A 20,199-nucleotide genomic window follows, 5' to 3' on the forward strand; every position below is an offset into this window, starting at 1 on the left:
TCTCCCTAGAGAACTTTATTTGCACCTGTGTCCAATACGAAGAGCCAACACTTCTGCTTGAGGGGCTGCAATTTGTTGGGAAATGCTCATCTCCAAAACCATTATTGTTCAATGTCTTGAAGTTTAAGCGAGAGATCTGTAGCCATCCTGCTAGCAACATCATGGCCACGACGTGCATCGTTCCCAGATCTGGTTTATCTTGTGGTTGCCTTTGTGCCCTTCAGCTGACCTCCTCACTCAAGAATCAGGCACTATCACCCATGCCAACCTCTCATTGCCCTATGTCAGGGCCTGGCTCCTAGGTGGCTCTCTGTAAAATATGATTGCTCTCCAGAGGTCTACACAGTACATTCTGAATAGTAGAAAACCCACCACAAGGAAAACCTACCTACAGAAGTGAAGATGTTTTCAAGCCTAGTGTGTGGAACAGTCTGTCTCTTGAGTCTCTCCTCGTGCACATTCTTGATTATCTGCTAAATTTGAAAACTATTGGTTTATTACTGAGCTAAATTAAGGTCCATCTGGCTGCCATTACAGACTTTCAATTGTTCATTCCTTCCCCCCCCCCACCCCCAATTAAGGGATTTTCAGTCTTTACTCACCTGACTACTGCACAGATTAAGGATCTGTTTAACCTTTTGTCCAAGAACCAACTCCACCATGGGACCTTAAGACATTATTCCTCATAACCATCATCTTGGTCAGAAGGATAGGTAAGCTAGAAGCTCCTATGTCTGCTCCATCATATACAGTATTCTGTTTGATAAGGTGACATTACGTCCCCATCCTTGCTTTCTACCTAAAGTTGCATCCATTTCACATTACGCAGGATGTTCATTTACTGGTGTCTTGCTCCAAGCCTTGCTTCTCAGAGAGGAAGCCAGTTTTTTCACACACTTGATATAAGAAGAGCTATTGCCTTTTACCTCAACAGGAATAATCTCTTCAGGGCTTCTCTCAGACTCTCTATTTCCATCGTGGAAAGAGCACCCAAAAACCATCTGAGTTTTGGGATGCATCTTGACTTGTAATGATGCCTTAAAGGTACGTCTTCCACCTTTTGGTGACGACCATTCCATCAGATTTCCATGTACCTCCTGTGGCCTTACTGAAGAGCGTATCTATCTCAGACACTTGCAAAGCTGCTAACTGGTTTTTGGTGTACACATTTTCCCAGCTATCATGCATGCTTCTAGAGCAGATGCAGCCTTCGTTGAGATTGTTCTATGATTTGGGCTGAATCTACCTTCTGAGTACCCTCCTTCATAATTGGGGTACTGCTTGGGAATCTCTGAACAGGGAGCACACATAGGGACAATATTTTGAATGAGAGGTTACTTTGTACAGTAATGAGTTCTTTGAGAGGTTTTGTTTCAAAAGGTGCTCCGTTACCTACCCTCCTTCCCTGCTTCTTGAGTGTCCATTCTCTGGACTTTGTGGTTGAGAGAGAACTAGAGCACCGGTGGCCTGCTCCTCCCTATATACCTTTGAACTGGCATAGGAATGTGTAGGATGCAGGCATAGACTTGTGGACACTGCTGACAAAATCTCCAAGCATGCACAGGCGTTTGCACATTCTGATGTGGAGCCACCCATAGGGACAACACATCTCAAACGCCCGTTACTGTACAAGATGGTAAACTCTCCTTTCCAGATAGTTAACCTCTCTGCACATGCTCAGTGTAATCCTTGATGTGTGTAACTGGAAAAGCAAACCCCCTTTCAAATAACTTTTTTAATTTTAATTTCCTCCAAAGGGCTAATAGGCATCATGCACTCTTTTGTGGTAACCTCAAGCATTGGAGGTCCTAGTGTGATGACCTGAGCCCTACTTTGACATCATTCTGTGTGCAAAAAAGTATTGCCAGAATATGTTGACTTTAAGAAAAGCATGGGATTTTTTCCCCAGGGACTATATTTTGAACCCCAGGGTCAAATGGCTCCAAATTTGGATCCCTTAACAGAACCCCACGTCCCCATGAGGAACACCAAATTTCATGGCAATCTGATTAATTGTGTGGATTTTAGAGAACTTAGATCAGTCAGTCTTTAAAAGCTGGTTTTAACCTTAACTATAGTAGAGCTGTCACTTGGCTATAGTAATATTCCCCCTGGTATGAAAGTACAGCATTAGCATTCAGTGATAAACTTTTTTTGTCCTCTTTCCCTTGAGTTGATTCAATTACCTTGTTTAAGGCTTACAGGACCTTGAAAAAGGAATATTTCATCAGATATGACATGTATTTTCTCTCTTTAGGTGTATGCTTAATTGTGCCTCAAAGGGAAAAGCTGTTAACAAGCATCACCATCTCAGTGCCACATGTCAGAAAGTACATGAGCCAGTAATACTGTAGTAGTGTTTTGATACTTCCAGAGATGAGTTAACAAGCAGTTTTTCTCTTACACAGTAGTGTATGACCTTTATTTTAAAGGTGTCAACAAAATTAATGCTAGAAAAACCTATTAGTGATGGAGTTGTAGTTTGAGAAACCTGTAGTCATTTAGCCTTCGACTCCTTATGTTGTGAGCTAGAGGTGTGGTTCTCAGCTCTCCTACACATAGTCACATTAGCTCCCGTCTGGGCTGGTATGCTAAAAATAGTAGCACAGCTGCAGGAGCAGCATGGGCTAGTCACCAAGTATAAAACCCCCTCAACCTCCTGGTACTTGGACAGCTAACTTGTGCTGCAGCTGTGGTAGACACCATTATTTTTAGCATGCTTGCTCAGATGAGACTGTTCCAGTATGTCTGTGTGATCTTGGAATCACACCTCTATCTCATAGGGTAGACATATGTGTAAATAACAGATTTAAAGGTGAACTGAAGGGCTTCCCTGCACTGCTTTAGATGTTAGTGATAGCATCAACTGTTGAAAGTCATTTCCACCTTTACTTATTTGACTAGATCCAAGTGCGCTGTTCTGAGTTTCTTTCAACTGTGATGTCTTGTTTAAAATGCGTAGGCCTATGCATGTTCTGTTAATTTAAAATTGTAAATAGTTTTCACTAATTTAAAACTTTAGTTCCCCTTAAAGGATTTTTTTACACCAGGGCTTCCTTATCTTTTGCAAGCAGAATCCCTATTAAGCTTTTATTGGGCTACTTAGTTCTGTTTTTCTTGTAATGCAGCAAAGGCACCTCCTGCGTTCTTTATGAAACTCTTTATGGAAACCCATGGTGTAATCTGTTAGTTTGCAGATTTGTGCAATAAATATTCATATTCAGTTTTATTTGTTTGCACATGTCCTTCACAATATGTGTATTCTTAGACTTATGTGGATTTCTCCACTATCAACCATAAATATCACCAACATTCTAATGAGGAGAATCGTGGTAGACTTTTTACATGTGTGCTCATTTTTTTTTTCAGAATCTAGAAACTTAACTATTCCTCACATTTTGAAAGGTGTTTCTTTAAAAAACATACTTTGATGCAACTTAGTTGGCAGCAAATTTGTTCCCCAACTCCCAATAGGAACTAGTAGTACTCCGTTTGACTCCTGAGTTATGATAATGTATTGTCATGCACACGAGAACTTACTATTAGATGCAGAAGTTTCTCTTCTCTCCCCCGATGCTATTTTAATTTCTCAACAGTAAAGAGATTGAAAATAGTATGTATGCTGTATTATAGCTCTCATTTACCGTAACAAATGCCTCGTCAGAAAATCAATGTAATTCTTGGTGTTTAAATTGATGGCTTCTGCTCTTTTTTTAGACTGTTTTTTTTTAGTCTGCTTTAAAATAAAGCCCTGTTTTGTTTTTTTGTTTTTTCACACCAACCTTTACTAGCTGGCTGATTCTTCTTTAAAGTAACTCCAGAAACATTAGCAAAACTATGCTTCAGCCATCTTCCAGACTTGTTCGCAGTCAAGGCAGATGTTGACTATCTTGATTCATTAACTTTTAATGTGTATAAAACAAGTTAAGATTAAAGGGAAACAAAGTACTGTAATCTGTATCTGATCTGTTTCAATCATTGTACTGCAATGAGTATTGTGTATTTAGTAACCAATATTACATGTGTTAGAATGCTAAATAATTGGTTGATAAACTAACGTAAGTGACTGAATTCTCACTGGCTTTCATTTTCAATTTTTTTAGACCAAAGAAAGTTTACAGTATGCATTGGAGAACCTCAATATGAATGGCTGCTCAGTGGAAGATCTAGGGCTGGATTTCACATTACCTGGGTTTCCCAATATAGAGCTGAAAAAAGGGGGAAAAGATGTACCTGTCACCCTCCACAATTTAGAAGAGTATCTCAGAGTACGTAAAAGCAAAGCTGTGACTTTTAATTTTCACAACTCTTCCTATCTTATAGTTTATTTTAATATATATTTTAATTGCTTGTTTTTTGCAAACTGGTCATAGCAGTCGTACTTTTCAACTGGTTGCTTCTAATGGTCTGAATCCCCTGATAAGAAATTAGCACAAATACTTTGAGTGTAAGTAATATACAACTCAACTAACTTTTAAGGAAGTTTTTGTACTGTAGGAGAATCTGTTCCTTAAGGTTTCAGAAAACTTACTTTGTATCCATGGAAAATGTAGTCATAAATGGCATGATTGTTCACTGGGAACTGTGGGTTCTCAGCACCTCTGAAAACAAAGCCAGAAATTACTGGGCCAAGTATTGAACCAATACTTTGGACTAGTAGTGCAAAACACTGCTATACAAGATTATTGGCTTCTGAAATGACTTTAGGACTGTACCTCTGTAAGCCAGACAGTATGTGGAAGGCGAATCTTCGGAATTCTGCTTGAATCACTTTTTCGTCCACCCTAGCAACTGGTTTTATAAAATCTTATGTTAAAGGCGGCAAGAAAAATAGCACTCATGTTCACTTCAGAACTCGCTTCCACAGAATATTCCAGATGGTAATACATGGTAGTAGATTACACCCCCAATTTCCTACTGCACAAAACCAAAGTAAACTTGCAACTTTTAATAAGCAATACAGATGCTTCCCGACTTACACAAATCCACACTTACAGAAAAAGTTCCATAAGCTAGAAATAGGTGGTTTTGTTTTTTTGGGGGGCGGTGAGGGGGGTTGTGTAATGGTCGGAGATGTGTTTCCAACTTATGCAAAATTTGAGTTACGCAAGGCATTCCAGAACGGAACGCGTGTGTAAGTCGGGTCTTGCGTAACCCTGGGAGCATCTGTATCAGAAATGCTGTGGTGATCAGTTTCTAACACTTGTGTTGGAAAAGGGGAGAGAGGTAATACACTTAGAAACATTTAGTTCTGGAACTTCTGTCTGATCATGTATGTAGTCAAGTTTTCCACTCCCATGCATTTGGAGTCTGAGTGCTTTGTCCATATGCATGCCACCCCATGCATTTGAGTTCAGATTCTTTTGACCAGAAGTGTCCCACTGAGGGACTTGTACCCCAGGTGTCCTTGGGTACCCCAGGTGTCCTTGAGCCTCCAGTTGAGACAAACCAACTGTGTTTATTAAAGCCACTGATGTGGTGGTGGGCCCCATGGTTGCGCAGGCCATTGCCCCTTGTAATGTGGCCAGTGCTGAGACTGCTGTGACGTCCATCGACCATACTGATAGAGGGTAAGCTTCCCTTTTAGTATGTGATACAAGACCCCACTTACTAATCCAATGAAGATGACTCCAAGTCCTGCAATAGCAGTGGAGCAGTATCTGTGTGGACAGGAGACAGGTAAAGTCAAACTTGGGGATGGTGGTACCAGGCTTGCCCCCCAAAAAACCAAAACCACCTATTTCTAGCTTATGGAACTTTTTCTGTAAGTGTGGATTTGTGTAAGTCGGGGAGCGTCTGTATTGCTTATTAAAAGTTGCACGTTTACTTTGGTTTTGTGCAGTAGGAAATTGGGGGTGTAATCTACTACCATGTATTACCATCTGGAATATTCTGTGGAAGCGAGTTCTGAAGTGAACATGAGTGCTATTTTTCTTGCCGCCTTTAATTCCGAAGGGTGCACAAGATCATCAGCACCACAGTCAATGTTCTCAGATGAGCTGCAGGTTACTCAAACGGTTCCTCTACCACCAGAGGCATATTAGTCATTGCCGCAGTGACCTAGTGCATTGTCTTCCTCAAGACTGTGTGAGGCTGTATAGAGATGAGCGATCCTCCACCACTGGAGGATTACAGGTTTACCAATAACTTCTTGAGAATGGCTTTGGTGTTAAACATTCAAGTGGAAGAGATTTCTGAGAAATCCAACAAGCTAGTGGACATGTTAGCCTCTCTAGGGCCCTCCTGAATGGCACTACTGACTGACAGAGTAATTGTGGAGCCACTCAAAACACTTTGACAGACCCCTTCTTCCATATGACTAAATGGACAGAGGGGAAATACTAGTCCCTCCTAAGGGTTTAGAATAACTCCTACTCTCAACTGCCCCCAAGCTCTATGGTGATGGCAGCTGTTAATGAGCGTGAGAGACAGGGCGCCAAGTGCCGACACCAAAGGGTAGTAAAGAATCAGAGGCTCGATTTGTTTGCTTATAAACCTTTTGTTTGTCGGGAGGCCTACAACTTAGAATTGCGAATCAGCAAGTTCTCCTAAGTTGCCACAACTTCCCCCTGTGGGAAAACATCCTGAAGTTCAAATACCAGGCTACTGGAGGACTCCAGGCAGGAGTTCATTCTGATGGTAGAGGAGGGCAAGTGGTGGCTTGGATGCAACAGACTCAGCATCTCAATCCATGGTATTTGTCCTATGAGGAGGTGCTCATAAATGCAGTCTGCCTGCTGAAATACTGCAGACCATCCTAGACTTGTTCTTTGAGGGTCCCTTCCTCTTTTTTGGAAAAGATGGGACGATAGGCTATATAGCCTAAAAGGTTCCAGAGCAACACTGAAGTCACTTGGAATCTTTACACCACCAACAAAGAGGAAGCAGTTCCGGTGCCAGCAGACTCGCAGATATTAGAGCTATATACCTCAGCCCCAGGACCTGCTGAGAAAAAGGAGCAGGAATTACAGGACATCTCCCCGCTCCTCTCCAACAGTAGGTTCCTCTCAACTAGCAGTCCAGTCTAAGCATGAATTCTGATGCGTTTGTCACGGGCAGCATACAACTAACTACAAGTGCATCTGTTCCTATCCATATCTTTGCCAATCTTCTATCACAGGTCCTTTGTGTTTAGACTCCTATCATATCACATTGGAGAGTCCTAAGCCCAGCGTCCTAGGGTATTTTTTTTTCAATTTGTTTCTATCCCTCGTTCCCACCACCCTTCCATGTCCCTCTTCAGGGACCACTCCCACAGGATGGTTCGTGGAGGTCCAATCTCTCCTTCTAGCAGGGCTATAGAGGATGTTTCTCTGTTGGGGGGGGGGGGAGGGATTTTATTATTCCCAAAGCAAAAGGTGGTCTCAGACCTATTTTGGATCTAAGAGAGTTAAACAAGTACTTGAAGAAAATAAAGTTTTGTATTCCCTGGAATGGGACGACTAGTGTGTTGCCCTTGATTTAAAGGACACTTGCATCCATATAGTGATCTATCCAGACCACTGCAAATTTCTCAGGTTCATAATGAATGGAATCCACTATCAATTTTTTCCTCCTCTTTGTATTTACTTTCTGAAGTCCAATAAACTGTTAAACCATGTGGGATATTGGGAGTAAAATTCTCCTAGGTTTCTCTTCTCATATTAACAGTCACATTATAAAACCAACCCATGCATATCTAGCCTCAAATTATTCAGTAGAATACAGATTTCTGAAATAGAAATCTTCAGAAGGATACATTTCAACACAATTCTATTTCCTGAGGGAAAAATAACTACCTTACTTTATCTTGATTTTGATGATCGATTATAGGTGGTGTGCTGTTCAATGTTTTGACTATAGGAAGTATGACTTACATAACTTTTTTTAATATACTCTCTTTAATAAACCAAGCTTGGCTGAGCACTTTAAATGCTTAATAAATATTTACCTCAATTTTGGGGAAATATTATACATGGTATTCTAGCTTCATAATGTATTTCAAATGAATTTTTAATAGGATTTGAATTGGAGTCGGTGTCTGATTTCAGAAGCAGGGGAACATCTATTTGTTAGCGTGACAAGTACATCTTGAAGACTTACTGTTTTACAAGATGTATCCAATTTCTATTAAACTAGTTAAGAACAAATTCTGTTTTAAAATGTCTCACTATTTGCACATTTTTGAAGGATTATACAGGTGAATATTTTACTATCCGGTTGGTTCTTAAACATATGCCGTAACCAACTTTCGGTTAGATTTAGAGTGACATATCGGTCTTTGGGGGAATTTGTTTTCCCTTTCCAGGTACAGCTGTGTGCATTGGTACAACAAATGTGCAGCTGCTGAGTGGCTGGTGTTGGGCTGGTGAGAGGTGACAGAAGTGGGGCAACATTGTACAGCACCTACTCAATCAAGCTCGGGTTCACACATCTTTATATGGACATGTGGTTATGTTCCTGATTCTTTTGCCAACTCATCATATCCCTTGTGTAACTCCACTGTTGAATATTCACATAGCTTCTCACAGCCTGTTCACTTATTGTGTGTGTTGTTTTTTTGTTTTACAGCTGGTTATATTCTGGGCACTAAATGAAGGTGTTTCCAGACAATTTGACTCATTTAGAGATGGATTTGAATCAGTCTTCCCTCTCAGTCATCTTCAGTACTTCTATCCTGAAGAGGTTGGTAGATGCGAATTTGTAACTCGTATCAATCAGTTATATAGATCAATATTAATCTGCATTCTTATCCCCATATTTAGTTATGGACAGGTTATTGTACAATTCTCTCACAAATAGGGTGATATATTTATGAAACTCATGTATCAAGACAATTCAGTGAGTCTTAAACTATGTACTTACATTTGTCATATAGAGAGCCTTCTGTATTTAATAGTAGTTCTAATTAGTATTTCTGGTGGTGGATTTTATTTTCTGCAGTATCAAATTTAGTATATCGTAACTGTTTTTCCCAAAAACTAATAGATCCACCTTAAATGCAAACTTATCGATTTACATATTCCTAGTTTGTTGGAGGACATTCTAGGAATCAAGAAACTTCATAACTATTTATTATTATATTGTGGTAGCAACTAATGGTTGTAGACATGGACCAGGACCCCGTTGTGCTAGGTGCTGTACAAACAGAACAAAGACAGTCCCTGCTTCCAAAGATCTTATAACTAAGTGTAAGAGAAGAGACAGCAGGTGGTTATAGTTGGATGTGGGAGCACAAGGAAACAATGAGACAGTACTGATCGGTATGGTAGGCAGTGGACACAGCACGCCCACTGCTTAATCATTGTGAAGGTTTTTATAGGCAATGGAAGGACTTGAGGGGAGGCAATAAGGTAGCTTTGTGGCTGTTTACAGGGAAATTCTTCCAATGGCTAGGGGCAACAGGGGAGAAAGCACAAAGGTGCTTGTTTAAAAGTGTAACGTTGGTAATGAAGCCTGGCATCGTTGACTTACTAGAGGCAGGAGTTGACATTTTGACAGTGTACCGAGAAATGATGGGTAGGATTGGGATAGGCTGTAAAGGAGAAGTGTGTGTGGGGACAACTCAGTGTTTTCTTCAAAAAAGAACTAGATAAGTTCTTTGAGTGATTGCTCATGTGTATTCCACAGTAGGTGTGCGTGCTTGCCACGTGCACCGGTGCTGAAAGTTTTTTTTTTTTCCCTTAGTAGTACCTGTACAGGGGGAGCACCGCTGTGACCCCTGGAGTGGCATCTCTATATCACGCTATAAGGGGAGCTGCGCACTCCCCCACCCTCAGTTCCTTCTTGCCGCCAGTGAAGGTAGTTGGAACTTCGTGCTCCAGCCTTGCTGGAGTAGTACAGTTCTTCCAATAGTTAAATAGTTTTCTCCAGTTAGTCGTCTGGGATCGGGGCATGCCCCGTGCCCCAGGCTTCAAGTCGTGTTACTCCTGTCTCAGTTCTGTGCCAGGAAGCGACCTGCATACTCAGTGTCTCCGTTGCTTGGGGGAGAGCCACGTAAGTGAGCGCTGTAGGATCTGCAGATCATTTAAGCCCCAGACTAAGAAGGAGAGGGACATTAGACTTCATGCTCTCCTAACGGAATCAGCGCTGGGCCCGGCACCGGCACACGGAACGGACTCGACGCCCGGCACCGCGTATTTGGTATGGAGTGAAGTGCCCTCCACTAGCCGGCACCGCTCCCCCTCCAAGAAGCAGGGGAAGACTCAGCGGCGCTGAGACAAAGATAGGTGTGAGGCCGGACTCGAGCTGGGCACCCCACGATCCCTCTCGGGACCCAGGCTTCCGACTCGTGTTGAGCGGAGCAGCCCAGTCCCGTCCGTGCGTGCCTCCCCTGCGGAGAGGATGCTGTCGACTCCGGAGGCCTCACAGGCCGTGCATGACATCTTAATCCTCCTCGTACCTGGGGCGCCACCTGAGGCAGGCCCCCGGTCTCGAGGGAAGCCGCCACTGGGAGCACAACAGCCCTCCCGATGAGGCACAGTCCCCACTCCGAGGACCGCTCGCTGTCTCGCTCAATGCGATCTTCCCACAGCCTGCGCCAGCCCTCTACCCCGCTCCGGCTGACGGGCTCGCTGCCCATGAAGGAACCTTGGAGCTCTTCCACACCCCACGACTGGGGATGCAGGCACTGGGATAAGCAGTGCTGACACTCTTCCTCACACCGCAGCTACTGGAGCCGATCCCAACACCACCGACGTAGACGCTCCAATTCGAATTCCCGCTCTGCCAGATATCGCTCTCAGAACTCCACTCGAGATTCTCTAGCACTGAAGCTTCGTAGCTCCGGCCGCCAGGGCGAGTACAGGAGCAGCACCTTGGATGAGTACCGATCCTCATTGTCGAGGTCCCGGTCACGCGGACAGCACCGGTGTGGACACCATGGCTCTCACCACTCCTACGGTACCGTGCGGTTGATGGCGATGTCCGCATCGGCACCCAGACACCCGTCTCCAAGTCGAACGGCTCAGTGAGAACAAACGGTGCCACCCGGCACCCAATTTGGGCAGTGGTATGGAACACTGTGGCAAGGGCAATGGTGTCAATGGGCATCGTGGCCACAGATGCCCGCCCAAGCGAGATCCCGCTTGGTGGCTGAAGCGTCTCAGACTCCCTCGGCCTTCCCTCCTCGACAGAGGAAGAAATCAGCGGGTCCTGAGCCGACGGCACCGTGCCTGGACTCTGACCTGGAGATCAACTCACCAGTACCATCCGACACCCTAGGCTCTGTGCCAGTCTCCTCGCCAGCACCAGAGGATGCCATAGCGGCACCGCTGCCCATCCCACAGGAAGACTTCAGGGCTCACTAAGAGCTCCTCAAGCGGGTGCCGTCCAATCTTCAGCTCCAGGCTGAGGAAATGGAGGTGCAGTCAGACTCTTTCTAATGTGCTGTCATCCTCGGCACCGAGCCAGTGGCCCTACCTCGCCAACATCTTGACCACACTGTGGCAAACCTCGGCTTCCTTCGCTCCCATCTCCAGGAAAGCAGAGAGGAAATACTTCTTGCCCTCTAAGGGCCACAAATATCTCTATTCCCCATGGCACCTAACTCCCTGGTGGTTCACTGACTCCACCACCGGGAATGTCACGGTCAGCCCGCGCCCACCCCCCCAAGGACAAAAATGCCAGGAGACTGGACACATTTGGCAAGAAGGTTTATTCCTCCACAAGTTTCTAGCTTAGGGTGGTCAACCACCAAACCCTTCTGAGTCGGTATGACTTCAGCTTAAGGGGGTCCCTACCAAAGTTTGTCCCACTCCGGGAGGAGAGGTTCGAAAAGGAGTTCAGGGCTCTGGTAGAGGAAGGAGCGTCAGCAGCCCTCCAGGCGGCATCGGACGTGGCAGCCAGTTTGATGGCCTCCGCCATATCCATGCACAGGGTGTCGTTGCTTCTCCTGTCCAGACTGTCCGCGGAGTCCCAGTCCTTGATGCAGGACCTTCCCTTCAACGGGAAAGCATTTTTTGCAGACCAAACTGATCTCCACCTGCATGGGATGAAAGACTCCCTGCAAACCTTGGGCCTGTAAGTCCCTCCAGCAAAGGACAAACCTAGGCTGTAAACTTGGGCTGCTCCTACTAGGAGCAGATACGAACCCCCGCCTAAGAGACCAAGGGAACAGAGATGCAGGTCCCAGCGTCAGTCCTGTTCGTCCCTGTGGCCTGGCCCCTCGAAGGGCAAAATGCAGGAAAGGAGGCAGTTTTGACTTTGTGGGGGGCCACCGGGCCTGTTGCCAAGGAAGCCCCCCAGTTCATAAATGATTGCAGAACACAAACTTTATCTGTCTTCCGAGTGGAGTGGTCCCATAACGTCAGACCGGTAGGTCCTCAACACTATTTCCAAGGGCTACATGTTACAGTTCACCTCACCCCATCACCCCCATCTCTGGGTGAGCCTCAGGGGTCCGAAACATGCCCGCCTCCTAGACCGGGTGGTGCGCCTCTTCCGCCTGGGGGCCGTGGAAAGGGTACCAGTAGAATTCCAGGGGAAGGGCTTCTACTCCCAGTATTTCCTGATCCCGAAGGCGAAAGGGGAGCTCAGGCCCATCCTAGACCTATGAGGATCTCAACAATTTTATGGTCCGCTACAGGTTCCGTATGGTATGCCTGGCCTCTATCATCCCCTCCCGGGACCCAGGGGATTGGTTCGTGGCCCTGGACCTCCAGGACATGTACTTCCATATCCATATTTTCGAGAGGCACAGGCGTTTCCTCTGATTCCTGGGGGAGGGGCGGGAACCATTACCAGTTCACGGTCCTTCTGTTTGGCCTTTCCATGGCCCAGAGGGTTTTCACCAAATGTATGGCGGTGGTAGCAGCCTACCTCCAGAGGAAAGGGGTACAAATTTTCCCTTACCTGGATGATTGGCTCCTCAAGGGCAACTCTCGGTCCCAGGTACAGGCTCAGGTGTGTCGTCTTTTGTTCACGTGCGCAGATCTCAGCCTAGTGGTGAATGAGGCCCAGTCTACGTTAATTCCGGTTCAATGCATACAATTCATAGGGGCTCTTCTGGACTCAGAGGCCACAGCCTCTCTTCCCCGGGACAGATTCAAGACCCTCAAAGGTCTCATCACCTCAGTCACGGCATTCCCCGTGACAATGGCAAGTGCGTGCCTTCAGATCCTTGGTCACATGGCAGCATGCACAACCGTGGTTCGCCATGCCAGGCTCAGAATGAGGCCCCTCCAGCTCTGGTTAGCCTCCCAGTATTCCCAGGTCAAGGACGGGCTGGACAAGGTTGTCTTGTTACTGCCCTACGTAGTGGCTGCCCTGCATGCCCTGCATGGGTGGTCCCTCCCATGCAACATGCTACAAGGGATCCCCTTCTGAGAAGTCTCCCCCTCACTAGACCTGGTGTCGGATGCCTCGGACCTGGGCTGGGGAGCCCATGTAGGGGACATTCAAACCCAAGGGAGATGGTCGGCCTTGGAATTATCCCTGCACATAAACATCAAGGAACTCCGGGCGATACGCTTGGCGTGCGTAGCTTTCAGTGCGCACCTTCGCAGGAAGGTGGTCAGAGTCCTCAAGGACAATACCACTGCACTATGCCTGGAAGCCTTGAGCCTATGGGAGTTCTGTACAGCCCACGATATCTCCCTGAGAGCCTTCCACTTATCCGGTGTCTGCAATGTGCGAGCCGATCACCTCAGCAGGGTTTTTCCCACCAACACGAGTGGTCACTCCACTGGGCGGTGGTCCTGCATCTCTTCCAAGAGTGGGGAGCTCCCCAAGTCGACCTCTTTGCAACCGACCAGAATCGATGCTACCCCCAGTTCTGCTCCGGGGAGGAGCAGGAAGGGGGGTGATCTCGGACGTCTTCCTCCGGTGGTCAGGCCAGCTTTTCTACACCTTCCCACCACTCCCCCTGATAGGCAAAGTCCTGCAGAAAGTAAAAGCAGACAGGACGCAGGTCATCCTCGTAGCCCCAGATTGGGCCTGTCAACATTGGTACGGAACCCTCCTGCAACAATTAGCGCCACCCCCCTTCCCCCCCCGGCGGAGGCTGTCGCTTTGCCCGGATCTCCTCTCCCAGGAGGAGGGATGCCTGCTTCACCTGACAGCGTGGTTGCTCCATGGTTAGATGAGGAGGAGGGGAGGTGTTTGGAGAACGTCAGACGAGTTCTGTTGGAAAGCAGAAAGCCGTCCACATGATGGACATACCTAGCCAAATGGTCCAGGTTCTCTAGGTGGGTGGGGGAGTGGGGAATCTCCCCATCATCCGCATCACTCCAACTGATTCTCGATTACCTCCTGTCCCTTAGGACCCAAGGGCTAGCGCCCGCCTCCGTTCTGGTGCATTTGGTGGCCCTATCAGTCTTCCACTCCGCGGTACAGGGCCACTTGGTCTTTCCCACCATATGACCTGCTTTTTAAAGGGCCTGGATTGTTCATTTCCATATGCCATATGCCCCCTGTCCTGCAATGGGATCTAAACCTAGTGTTATCCTGCCTCACAGGTCCTCCCTTTGAACTCTTGGTCACGTGTTCCTGGTCCCACCTGTCATGGAAGGTAGCATTCCTTGTTGCTATCACATCAGCTCGTTGTGTCTCGGAGCTTAGGGCTTTGACCTCAGAACCCCGGTATACGGTCTTCCACAAGGATAAGGTCCAGCTTCACCCACACCCTGCTTTTCTCCCAAAGGTGGTCTCCGCCTTCCATATGGATTAGGACGTTTTCCTACCGGTACTCTGTCCTAAGCCCCATTCCTCCAACAAGGAATGCCACCTACACACGCTAGATGTGCGTAGGGCGCTGGCCTTTTACTTGGACCGTACCAGGCCGTTCCGGAAATCCTCGCAGCTGTGCGTTGTCGGCCGAACGTATGAGGGGGCAACCAGTTTCCACCCAGTGCCTTTCCTGCTGGATCGCCTCGTGCATACGCATGTATTATGACCTGGCAGGGATTCCCCTGCTGCCTATTGTTAAGGCGGATTCTATGAGAGCTCAGGCCTCGTCAGCCGCCTGTGTAGCTCACATCCCTATCCAGGACATATGTAGAGCTGACACGTGATCCTCTGTCCACACCTTTTCTTCGCATTATGCGATCGTCTCTCAAACACTGGATGACGCCGGGTTTGGTAGGGTGGTACTCCGTCCCGGAAACCCTTAAACTCCTACCCACCTCCATCAGATATAGCTTGGAGTCACCTACTACGGAATACACATGAGCAATCTCTCAAAGAAAGGACAGTTACCTGTTCCGTAACTGGCGTTCTTCAAGATGTGTTGCTCAAGTGTATTCCACATTCCACCCTCCTGCCTCTGGCAAGAAGGAACCGAGGGTGGGGGGAGTGCGCAGCTCCCCTTATAGCACAATATAGAGGTGCCACTCCAGGGGTCGCAGCAGTGCTCTCCCGTACGGGTACTGTTAAGGGGAAAATTTGCAGCACCGGTGCACGTGGCGAGCACGAACACCTACTGTGGAATATACCTGAGCAACACATCTCAAACGCCAGTTACGGAACAGGTAACTGTCCTTTCATGGAGGATAGATCCATCAATGGCTATTTGTCAGGATGGGCAGGGATGGTGTCCTTAGCCTCTGTTTGCCAGAACCTGGGAATGGGCAACGGGGGATGGATCACTTGATGATGATGTTCATTCCCTCTGGGGCACCTGGCATTGGCCACTGTTGGAAGATATGCTGGTTCTCCACTTGTGAGGTACTCCCTTCTCTTCTTGGGTCATTATATAATGCCTGCATCTGTAACTTTCAGTCCATGCAGCTGAAGAAGTGGGTTTTTTACCCATGAAAGCTTATGCCCAAATAAATCTGTTAGATTTTTTTAAGGTGCCATCGGACTCCTTGTGGTTTTTGTTGGAAGATAGGATATAGGGCTAGATGGACCTTTGGTCTGACCCAGTATGGTCGTTCTTATGGGGTGACCGACAAAACAGATAGGGGAATGATCTTTGCAGCAGCATTTGGAATGGATGTGTGGGGCAAGATTACAATTGTCAATATCTCTCTTTTTTTCTGGAGTTGTAGTAATTGCAGTGAGCCTGGATAAGCATGTTAGATGAGTGGATGAACAGGAAAAGCCGTATCTTAGATAGGTTTTCTCTTTCTACATATACTGTTACCTCTAAATTTCATGAAGAAATGGCAAAGTAGCTCGGCTGAATTGCTGCATTTTAATTTTTCCTCTTTATGCGCTACATGGTAATGTGGGGTTCCTTTAAAGTTGAGATATGTAGCTACTTATTCTGATTTTTTTTCTATATTTCTTACTGTGATAGTGCTTTTATATAGAAGTACCATCAACTGGCCAAAATTCAATTCCATTCTCAGCTATCTACAGCATCACACTGTTTCACTCACCATTGGGAAGGGAGATTCTCCCACTGTTATGATTTTGTCCTTTACTCTTTATGCAGTGCTGTATTTTGTTCTTCTGTTGGTGGGTAACAGTATGAAGTGGTACAGGTTGTCTTTTGGGATGCATTTTAAGTTGTTGGCAACAGTCCCCTCCTGTTTAAAAGTCTCCGGGGAGTGCACCTAAAATGGGAGGGAACAAAGAGATCTAGAAAAGAAGTTTGGGAGACAAGCTATCTACTTCCCTGAAATTAGTTGTATAAGACTGGTAAAAAAGGGTTAAGAGAGACAAGTGCCCAAATGTCATTCAAATCTAGGCTTGGCTAATTCTGATAGCCTGAGATACAAGTTTGGACTGCTTCTAACTACAGGAAGAGATGCAGCCCACTAATAGCAGGAGGTCTGGAAATGTCAGGATCCAATAAATGAAGCTGCTATTGGGATGGGGCTATTAAAGTCAAATGAGCTCTGTAGTATTGCACAATTGAGCAGAGGTAACTTTCCTGAATGTTGTTCCAGAAAATAGATTTGTGTTGTAATCCGCATGTACAGTATTCATTCTGCGTCAGCACTAGAACATAACTGTTCTCTCTGCTTAAATCTATAGTTGGATCAGCTCCTGTGTGGCAGTAAAACAGACACTTGGGATGCAAAGACATTAATGGAATGCTGCAGGCCAGATCATGGTTATACACATGACAGGTAATATGGATTTGATACTAGGAGACGAAATGTTGAAAATTGTGCATCTGATTAATCTTAAAATACACTAAATACCTTTTTGTAGTTGCTGTACATGAAATGATGCAACACATTTTACGCATTTTGGGAAGAAACAGATGCTCATAAAAATAGCATTTACAATTTACGTAGTGTGAGCATGAGAGCATGCTCATTAATGCTGTGATACAATTATTTTTTAAAAGTATATATTGTTAGTTTTTTATGCTTTTGCTTACATCTGTTTTTGGTTTGTTTGTTTTTTTAGTCGAGCTGTGAAGTACCTGTTTGAAATTCTTAGTAGTCTTGATAGTGAGCAACAAAGATTATTTCTCCAATTTGTGACCGGTAGCCCTAGACTGCCAGTAGGAGGTGGGTATATTTAGTAGATATTGTCGTCATGTCTGCACTTATATGTATAATCAGCACAACTAATGCATTTCTGAATCATTCAAAACCATTTCTGTTTATTTCACTTCTGTAGATACTTATAGATTTGTTTCTATCATTTTCAAAACTTGAAATGTCAGTTAACAGAGAAGTTTGGGGTGCTATAAGCTATTTGGAATAGTTCAAATCAAATAATCTTTGAAGTTTATATTAATAAAATGATGTTTTGAATAGTAACATTAATAAAAATTTTGCTTGATAAACTTTACAAGATAGAGACTATAGATTATTTACAATATTTCATAGCTGATATCAGTGTTAGCAGATATTGTGCTACATGACAAAGCAGTTCAGCGTTCATGGTTAGTTGTTGACCATGAGACAACTTGTAATAAGTTACAGCGGGCCAAATAAAAAATGGCAGTGTTTTTCCTTACAAGGAAGCACAGTCACTAAGACTTCCTTTCAAAACATGCGACTAAATATATATATATATATATATATATATATATATATATATATATATATATTTAGAAAAATGGATTTTGAATCCTAAAATGCAAAAGGGTATAAAAAGATCCTGTTTTTTGAAGGAACAGGAATAAAGGGAAAAAATGAGAGAATATGTGATGTCCTTGTTCGGAATCTGCCTCCTGATATTCAATATGTTCATGTTTACGAAGGCGTATACTTTAAAAAAAAAAATCAAATTAATTGTAGATAAAATACCTTTTGCCAGCTTCCTTGACTGACTGCTTCATATATAAAAATGAAAGCTTAATGAATATGCCTCAGCCCTGCTTACATTCTTTAGTTTTCATGTATAGATTGCAGCAGTGGGCCAGTGCTGAAGATCCAAAAAGTGAAACGGACCTGTCTAGTTTGATTCTTCACGCTAACTAAAAAGCAAAAATTAGTTGGCATAAATTGAAAGTATCTAGCTTTTTACTTTCCATTTAAGGTTGTGGTAATGTGGAAAATATTCTTAAGCCAAGGTTGAAGAGTCATAATTTAGTGTGTGAATTGTGTTGAATTACTGTCAGTTTAATAGTAGGTTAAACACTTTTTTTCTTAAGAAAAGCAATTTTCCTATTATGTTCAGAGAAATACAGTGGATCTTTTCTCCTCCTTTCAGGCTTTCGAAGTTTGAATCCTCCACTGACAATTGTACGCAAGACATTTGAGTCTACAGAAAATCCAGATGACTTCTTGCCCTCAGTAATGACTTGTGTGAATTATCTCAAGTTGCCGGACTATTCAAGTATTGAGATAATGCGAGAAAAACTCTTGATAGCTGCAAGAGAAGGGCAGCAGTCATTCCATCTTTCCTGATCACAATGAAAAATGCAATGTCTGCCTGTTACAGCAAAGAGAAAATCATGATTCTTTTCTAAATGTATCACCTGAGTCAAGGAAACGTGTTACGCCTTCTTGTTGTAGAAAAACGGCTTGCAGATTATAAACAAAGACACTTGGTTGATATTCATTAAAGGCCCAATGGACTTAAAGTGATCAGGCCCTAAAAAGTTGTTGTGACAAGGTTTCTTTAGCAAGTTCTTGTTTAAATTATCATTTATTTGATGAGTGAAGTTTTTAACTTGCTTTGCTGTGTGAAATTTAAAAAAGGGATGTTTTTCCAGGCTGGAACAATAAATGTCGCTGTGCAGTTTAATATCGGGCTGTGTGTATCCATCTAGCTAAGTCTGCAGTTTTTTTCCTCCAAAGACAAGTTTTGTACATAAGTACAGAAATTAAAATACACATGTATTTGACAAATCTAGTTTAGTAGACTAGTTCTGTGTACCTTCACATGCCTCTGATTTTTCCCTTCCTCTTGTATTGTCTGATGTGCAATTCACTTGGTTCTTTTTTGTGTGCAACACTCAATTGTTACATTTTGGTTAGCATGGGCATTTTATTGCTCCATGTTTTCTCTCAAATTAAGATATAATTTAAATTTTACTGAATTAAAAATATATATTGTCAATATAATTCAGCCTTTGTAATTAGGTAGAGCTTAGTTTTAACGTAGTAGTAGGATATATTGGCTACAGTCTTTACCAGATGACACTCTAGAACTGTTTACACAGTGATTCAGGCAACAAAAGCCTCTTACCCAGAGGCTGGGAAGAATTCCTTTCTTTTGTGAAGTTGAAAAATCAACAGATTGGGCTGGCCATTATTTATTATTATAAGGCCAGAACATTTCAAATTGATGTATAGTTTTTTAAAAGACAAATTAGCAGTTTTATTCCCTGTTCAAGTAAACAAACATTTCTTATTCTTGACTTAAGTTCACGTTTACTTTTCTAGCCTCCCTCTTTGCCCCCCCAGTGCTAGCTTGGAACAAACAGTTCAGCCTTTGTCTTTTGACACAGATAAAGCACCTGTAAGCAATGCTCTGTCCAACTGTTTTATGTGCTGATTTCTCAAATCTGCAATAATTTACTTCATCAGGTTAATGTTTTTACCTGAATATAAATAAAAAAGTTTGCTTCACCTTTTTGCTCATAGTTTTGTACTGTATGCATAAGTTCAATTGTGTAAATTATTTCAACACAAGTAAATCATCTTAAATCTCCTTGGCTATCTGCCCACATGTTGTGGATGATTTACTATTAAAAGAAGAGTTTGTAAGATCTGCTATTTAACTTAGATAATGGTGGATAAAGAGGAAGGAAACAATTTCCTTTCTACGGGTTCAAAAACAAATGGACTATTCCAAACATTCCTGAGATGCACATGCTATAGTTCATCTCTATGAAAATCTGATAAATAGCTAATTACTTTATTC

The 20,199-nt window shown here is 44.1% G+C and overlaps 1 protein-coding gene across 7 annotated transcripts in view; it reads left to right on the plus strand.

The window, feature by feature from the left end:
* Positions 1 to 19,905, plus strand: part of TRIP12 (thyroid hormone receptor interactor 12) — a 167,600-nt gene extending 147,695 nt beyond the window's left edge. For 5 of the 7 annotated variants that reach the window (XM_039487404.1, XM_039487405.1, XM_039487406.1 and 2 more), the window contains 5 exons: positions 4,104 to 4,268; positions 8,551 to 8,664; positions 16,903 to 16,997; positions 17,284 to 17,387; positions 18,541 to 18,737. In XM_039487404.1, coding sequence (XP_039343338.1) covers positions 4,104 to 4,268; positions 8,551 to 8,664; positions 16,903 to 16,997; positions 17,284 to 17,387; positions 18,541 to 18,737 — 675 coding nt within the window. Of the gene's footprint in view, positions 1 to 4,103; positions 4,269 to 8,550; positions 8,665 to 16,902; positions 16,998 to 17,283; positions 17,388 to 18,540 lie in introns of all 7 variants that reach the window. The other 2 variants (XM_039487403.1, XM_039487408.1) reach the window with 1 other exon arrangement.
* Positions 19,906 to 20,199: the final 294 nt, after the last annotated feature.

Source organism: Mauremys reevesii, linkage group 9 (assembly GCF_016161935.1).
Source record: "Mauremys reevesii isolate NIE-2019 linkage group 9, ASM1616193v1, whole genome shotgun sequence".
Classification (NCBI taxonomy): domain Eukaryota; kingdom Metazoa; phylum Chordata; order Testudines; family Geoemydidae; genus Mauremys; species Mauremys reevesii.